At 37.9% G+C, this 7,500-nt stretch overlaps 1 protein-coding gene across 1 annotated transcript in view; it reads right to left on the reverse strand.

Annotated features, from left to right (window-relative positions):
• Nucleotides 1-1,280: 1,280 nt before the first annotated feature.
• Nucleotides 1,281-7,500, reverse strand: part of LOC136837196 (uncharacterized) — a 47,716-nt gene continuing 41,496 nt past the window's right edge. The window contains exon 4 of the mRNA XM_067101866.1: nucleotides 1,281-4,126. Coding sequence (XP_066957967.1) covers nucleotides 2,501-4,126 — 1,626 coding nt within the window. The 3' untranslated portion in view covers nucleotides 1,281-2,500. The remainder of the gene's footprint in view (nucleotides 4,127-7,500) is intronic.

Here is a 7,500-nt window from a genome sequence, read left to right on the forward strand (position 1 = left end):
AAAAGAAAAAAGAAAACAAAAGTTAAAAAAAAAGTGGTTCTGGGTAGGGAAGGGTTCTTCTTGCTGTCCCTCACACACCGTAATTGGATGTTGATCAGATTAAACAGCACATTGCTCGCACTCGTCCCTCTAGAATTACCACCTATCTCTCTATCTAAGGCCCTTTCGGACTACCCGATTCCCGGCCTTCTCGCCCCCGCCACAAGAAGAAGCCTCTCATTTTGATCGTCCACTGTCTGAGGAAAGAAAAGGGACCTAATCATCTATATTTCTTTGAACGCCGCATTTCACTTTTGTGTTTTTTATCATCCAATGCATTCTTCAGTGTCTTTTTTTTTTGACTGTTTCTCGATGAAGTCGTCTCATTTACGGGCCGAAAGAGGGTTACCCTCACTCTGCCTGCTCAGTCCTCTTCTTGAAAGGATTGGTCGTCAATTTTTCGTTAAAGACACATGAAAAATTGACGACCAATCCTTTCAACTGCTATTCTCTAGAAGCAGAATCTCTCTCTCTCTCTCTCTCTCTCTCTCTCTCTCTCTCTCTCTCTTATATGTATGTATATATATATATATATATATATATATATATATATATACATAAATGTATGTATATACAATTATGTTTGTGTATGAAGTGCTTCTGTATAACAGTTAAGGTTACTTCTTTTCTAGGAAAATGACTGACATAAAGTCAAATGGGTGTCTTTGTATGGACATAAGAATATTAGAAACCATTCTAGAAATCTCGGATATATTTCTTTGCTAAGGATACTCTCTGCAACCGAATAACTTTAAGACTACTGAAATCCTAGGCCCACTATCCGACTGGACTTGTGAGATATGCATAAATATCGGCACTCATGTTAATCGGTCTGACGCCGTGGAAGTTCAGAGTCCAGTGTTCACTTTGTGTGTCGTGAAAGGTTGTGGTGCAGTGTTGGGCTGGTGAATCCCGGCATATCCTCCACCCATCCTGAAAGACATCCGGTATGATCTCGTTCAAGTTTTTCTTCTTTTGAATAGAATCAAAGATTGCCAGCAAATAAAATTCGTTTTGAAAATGAGAAGAATGCGCTGCAAATCTAAGCAGTCAACATTTTTTCGTCTTTCTTGCTTCCTTTCTTACTATTTCCTTTTGACATAATGATATTATCATAAGTTATTGATTATGAGTAAACAGTATGAATACGTCATCATCCGATCCCTCACTTCGTTTTCAGGTCTGTCAGGGTTCGCCTCTTTGTAGTTTCACCCAAGAGAAATGGTATTAAAACACGTTGCGCAAAGTAAGCAAGTTTAATGTGACAAAATATTATATTACACGATTTCGTATAAAAAATAGTATCGTAAATAAAGAATCTTTCCTAGACAGTGACCCCAAACAAAGTTGGGGGTCGTTATCTAGGACTAATTTTTCTTGGGGGTCATTATCTTTATGACATTTGCAATCTTTTGTTTGTGTTTTTACGGAAATCCCCAACGGGCTTGTACTGAACATGCCGCAAAGGTGGATACACGCCGGGTTAAAACCTTTGGGGGTCGCTATCTAGGAGAGATCCTAAATAAATTACAATGTAAACTATGTAGACTAAAGATCAACAATCAACAAGAATCCATATTAATATACAATATTTACAACAATACATAGTAATCTAATATTATATTTTTTGGATAATATTTTTATTAATATTCTTTCATCACTCGATAGGGTTAGATGTGAAGGACAGCGTGCATTCTGGCGGATTTCGGTGTTCTTTCTATAACAGTATACTCAGGCCTTCAGGCATCTGATGCCCCCACCACTGCTGTATGGAAGACAGTCAGTTCACTCGCTCGCAAATGGCAACAAGAGACGAACTCACTGAGCGAGCGAAATTCTTTGGCTAAGAAGACTCACATCTAGGTCACGTTCTTCAAGCCATACAATCATTTCTCTCGACAACAGGGTATTGTTTGGGAGTGCTTACAACAACTGAAGCTGCCTGTTAAATTTGACTTAATTCCGGACATGATCTCAGAATATATACTGTAAGTCATTATATTTGAAAATTTAGAACTTATTTCAGTTTTCTAAGTAGTTATCTTTCTCAGAAGAACTGTTATGGATAAAGAAATGATAACATAATTTGCATAATTTAGACATCATAAGAGAGGGGCGTATATTGCGCATAATTTCGTTAACGAAACTATTGGAAATTCCCTCCAAATTCTGCTTGCATAAGCACTTATAATTAAGATGAAATTATGAAATCTGAACTCAGATAAATAATCGCCTGAACACACAATGGAAGTCTAGTACACTTTCCATGTATCAACCTTTCACATTTATGTCCTTATATTCTTTTAAGAACCAGAACTTTTCAACAAGTAGAATGCTGCTTTATGGCTAGCAGTACAACAAAAGATTGTCTACAGGCAACTTAAACTGAACTTCACTCTTCTGAAAACAAAGGAGAGTTTTATATATTTCTTCAAAAGAAACCTCTTGTAGCTACATCAGACTAATCAGTTGATGTCTCACTGTATTGGTTGTCTTCCTCAAGAACTTCTGGAATGGTATGGTCTGAATGTTCGCCTTGAAAGCTGTTTCCTTCTTCATTTTCACATAAAACTTCTGCCTGGAAACTTTTAAAACTGGAATCGTCATCATGGTCACTTCCATCTTCGAAGTGCTGGGTGCTTCCAATTTCAGACAATTCCCCTGAGCTTTCATTTTCATAATATCCCTGGAAGAAATCGTCTCCGTTATCATCTTCATTAAGTCTAATTATGGACAAATGCTCAGTTGAAGGAACTTGACTCGCACTGTGGTTTACATGATGAACATCTCTTCTTTGAGGAAAATTCTCGTTGCTAATGAGCTGTAGTGCATCATAATTTGGAGTTTGGTCATGAATAGTTTCTATAGAAGTTTCATATTCGTTGCTGCTATAACTAGGACTGAAATCAGAATTTTCACTGGTTAGAATTGCATCAGGATCAAGGAAAGTTTGGGTCTGAAAGGTATTGCTATCATCATTTAGAAATGGCGGCTGAAACTGATCACCATGAATAAAAGGGTGGAACTGATTGTCATCCAACTGTACTATGGATGGGTTACTTTCAGTTCGGACATTCAAAGGCCCATTATCAGTATTGTAAATCGGACTATTGCCACTTGACTGAGGGAACTGGTTCAGGTCGCCATTGACTTGTATATGCTCAGAACCTGCTAAGATATTAGATGGGTTTCCTTCATGTTGTAACACAAACTGATCATTTCCATTTATAACTTCGTACTGATCTGAAACTGAAGGTTGGTTTTGGACTCCATTTTCTTGAATCTGATGTAGGCTACCTTCAGTGATAGGGAGGTGATCCCCATTGCCTGGTGGCTGATACTGATTTTCCCCATTAACAGAGTGTGCAGCAACACCATTGCCAGGTTGATGACTGGAGTGAAGAGAAGGCTCGATACTTTTATTATTCGTTATTTCTTCCGACTGTTGGAACTGATTACTTTCTTGATATTGGTATTGATCTTCATTTGCTGGCTGGGAATGATCCCCATTACTTGATGGGGAGAATTGTTCATTTCCTAAAAATGGCTGAAAATTATTTTCACTATTCAAAGTCTGATAGTGATTACTTTCAAAAGGTTGGTCTACAATACCCTGTGTGTGAAATTGGCCATCAAAATCAATTGGATTAAAGTGACTGTCATCAGTAATGAACCCCTGTTGCTTGCCAGAGGACAGATGCTGGAACTGAGTATCAGCAGGAGTCTGGTACTGATCATTGCTAACATGGAAAAGTTGTTCAGGCTCTTGATCAGCGAGAGAATTGCTGTGGTCACTTCCGCCATCTTGGTGATACTCATTAGAAACTTCTTCGTTTGGGGTATACTGATGCTGATTTCCTATATTTTGGTTTAGAGCATCATCTGTGTGTAGTACCTCTGCTTGATATTGGTTGTCGACATTGTTGTTAGGACTTGTATTCAGCCAATTGTTGTTATTCCCGCTGCTGAATATTTGCTCTAGGACAAGAGCGTTTCCACTGATGAATCCTCCAGCAGACACATCCCCAGGCTGGTATTCTACTTCACTTTGGTAGCCATTCACATGATCTGCTCGATACTGGACAGTCTGAAATAAAAATTCAATATTAATTCATTTCTTTTTTATTTAGTTAAGGAGAATGAAAATTCTCTAATGGAAATTTCAGTAGTAATATGAAGCTAGTCAGGATAACATGTTCTGTATTTACGGTCCATACCTAAAACTACTGTCTTGAAAACTATTTTCAACTACTATATTAAATGCTAAAAGTAACTACAGATTACAGTTCAATAAGTAAGTCATATCCATCTTATAAAATAAAGTAAGGCGGACTCATTTTATATATGATTATATGGAATTCTCAGCAATAATATTGAAACCAAGAGGAATTAAAGTAACAGTTCTTGTGGATTATGCTTTCTATAAAATGCAGACTCTCTAAAACAAATAATGTAAGAATTATGTTACCTTCAAATGCTTTTATTTGTTGCCACTTTACCTCTGCCAAATAAGTTCTCAGTCTTGCAGGATGTTGTCTGTAGTCACTCATTTTATTTTTCTCTAAGTCTTTGTGGAAAATAATTATGCCTCAGAGCCTCAAACTCGTCTGTCTCGAGTACAGAAAGAATTACAAATGTCCTCACAGATCACATCCTGAACAAGGGGGATGTTACCTGTTGAATACTATAGATACATTTAAGGGGAAAATGTAGCGTCCGCGAGCGAGGTTTTAAATCAACACCTTTGCGGCAACTATTCACCATCTGCCTCCCCCTGACCACTGAAGTATGTTTTGCGGGAGATGCTCTCCAGGGAAGTTAGTTGAGTAGTTAATAGCTTCCTTTTTTATCATCCAGAGTTCGGTTAAGTTAGATCAGATATTTCCCAAACCCTATTAAATTGCAAGATATTCATTATCCTTTTTAAAACCCTAGAGAAACTAACAAAGAATTGAAACTGAAACACACTACATATGACTTTTAATTTTTTTTTTTTTTAAAGGAAGGATTATTTCAATGTCGCCCTATACAGAAATTTGTTAGGGTGATTGTGCCTTTAATCATTAATGGTACTCAAATGGATTTTATCAATAAACATTGTATCCTTTTCATTATAAAACTCTGTTCATACAATCAAATTTTAGGCATAACATTGTCACCACAGATCGTGAACAAACTTTTGGTGCTCTATTTTATCGAGAAAGGATTAATAAAGTATTTTTGTGTCATAGGTTCATCCGATAAGAAAACAGGTTTATTAAGCTCCAAGCAGGTATTACTGGTTTTTATTCCCTTCCATAATATTGGCCTGTGGACACTGCCAAATGCCCTCTCGTAATCAACGAAAGCCATCAAAAGGGATTTTTTAATTTCATACACTGCAACACAATATGCCATAAGACAAATGCATGATCTGTTAAGCTCCTAACTTTTGCAAAGTCTGTAATTTTTTTAACGATTTCTTTCTCCAGTCATTTGAGAATAACCTTACGAATATTTTCATGACAACCAACCTAAGTGCATTTCCTCATAGCACCACATTCAGTAAGGTCACATTTCTTTGGTACCTTGGCTGTGACTTGCAATTCTTATCGTGAGGTTTTATTTTCTCATTCCATTTTCTGCAGAAGAGTCTAGTTAGTATCTGAGATATCTTTTCAATTTCTGCTAAAATCATCTCTTCAGTGATTCCATAACAACTTGTGTGTCCTTTCTCCTTTTCTTACTGATTATTGATTCCAGTTCAAAAACTGTGAATTCATTCGTAAGTCCATTCGGGTAGCCTACTCGTCAGCTTCAGGTAATCAATCACATTATCATCTCCGTATCTATTATTAGTGATCTCACAAAAATGTTACGCCCAGCATTATCTTTCTTCTTCTTCTGTTATTGACCTATCTCTCCTTTTCACAGATATTTTCCTCTTTTTCTTTTCACCGATGGATATTTCATTTATATTGTAATTCTGTTGGGCTCCCTAACACCAGCGATACTCCCTGAATACATGCGTCTCGAACAAACGCCTGTATGGATACTTGACTCACGCCTTAGGCTACTGCTTGAATTTCGCTTTGTCCTTACAGTGTGCAGATATCTAAAGGACTTTGCAATTTGGAAAAGTACAATGACGTTCCTAGTGTAGACGTGAGCATGGTCAAGTGAATTGTCTGCACAACCAGACTCCAAATTTCCAAAAGAGATCCTTGGTAGTATCAAAGAATTGACAAGTGATGAAGAATACACATAACGAAATCTGACAAATCGGTGCACTGTCACTTTTAGTGATGAAAATACGTGCAAAGAAACGAACTAAATGGAAATCACCTAAAAATCCTATAAAAGTATGAATTACTATGACACAAAATAGCGAATCGCAAAATGGGCAAGAAGCATGTCACATTTTAAACTGAAATTTCAATGTGCAGAACTGCATAGACTATGTGAAAAGAGTCTTATTAAAGGGAATCAATTAAATGATTTTTAACAGTTGCATTAATTTCAGTAACTAAGTCAAAGAACCGCAAAATGGGATGAAAACCTGATGGAAATATTTGTGTGACCCAGCCGTCATTCCCGTATTCGTGAAGAGTCATCACAACTCACAAAACGAATTTTCCCACGACTTCAGTGATTCGCTCGCTTCACTGGTTGCGCTTCATACATTGCAGCAAAATAAAGCCTTCATATTCTTAACCCATTGGTTGGTACCATTTCTGACGATGATATAAAGAACAGTGTAGACCTGATAAATGATGTCATGCATAGAAATGACAGAGAGGACAGAACTGTGAGTTTTGAGGTGGTGTCGTTCTTCGCGAATTTTTATCTGACGCCTGAGAGAGAGAGAGAGAGAGAGAGAGAGAGAGAGAGAGAGAGAGAGAGAGAGAGAGAGAGAGAGAGAGAGAGCGAAGAATTTTTATCTGACGCCTGAGAGAGAGAGAGAGAGAGAGAGAGAGAGAGAGAGAGAGAGAGAGAGAGAGAGAGAGAGAGAGAGAGAGAGAGAGAGAGAGAGCGAAGAATTTTTATCTGACGCCTGAGAGAGAGAGAGAGAGAGAGAGAGAGAGAGAGAGAGCGAAGAATTTTTATCTGACGCCTGAGAGAGAGAGAGAGAGAGAGAGAGAGAGAGAGAGAGAGAGAGAGAGAGAGAGAGAGAGAGCGAAGAATTTTTATCTGACGTCTGAGAGAGAGAGAGAGAGAGAGAGAGAGAGAGAGAGAGAGAGAGAGAGCGAAGAATTTTTATCTGACGCCTGAGAGAGAGAGAGCGAAGAATTTTTATCTGACGCCTGAGAGAGAGAGAGAGAGAGAGAGAGAGAGAGAGAGAGAGAGAGAGAGAGAGAGAGAGAGAGAAGAATTTTTATCTGACGTCTGAGAGAGAGAGAGAGAGAGAGAGAGAGAGAGAGAGAGAGAGAGAGAGAGAGAGAGAGAGAGAAGAATTTTTATCTGACGTCTGAGAGAGAGAGA

Source organism: Macrobrachium rosenbergii, chromosome 58 (assembly GCF_040412425.1).
Source record: "Macrobrachium rosenbergii isolate ZJJX-2024 chromosome 58, ASM4041242v1, whole genome shotgun sequence".
NCBI lineage: Eukaryota > Metazoa > Arthropoda > Malacostraca > Decapoda > Palaemonidae > Macrobrachium > Macrobrachium rosenbergii.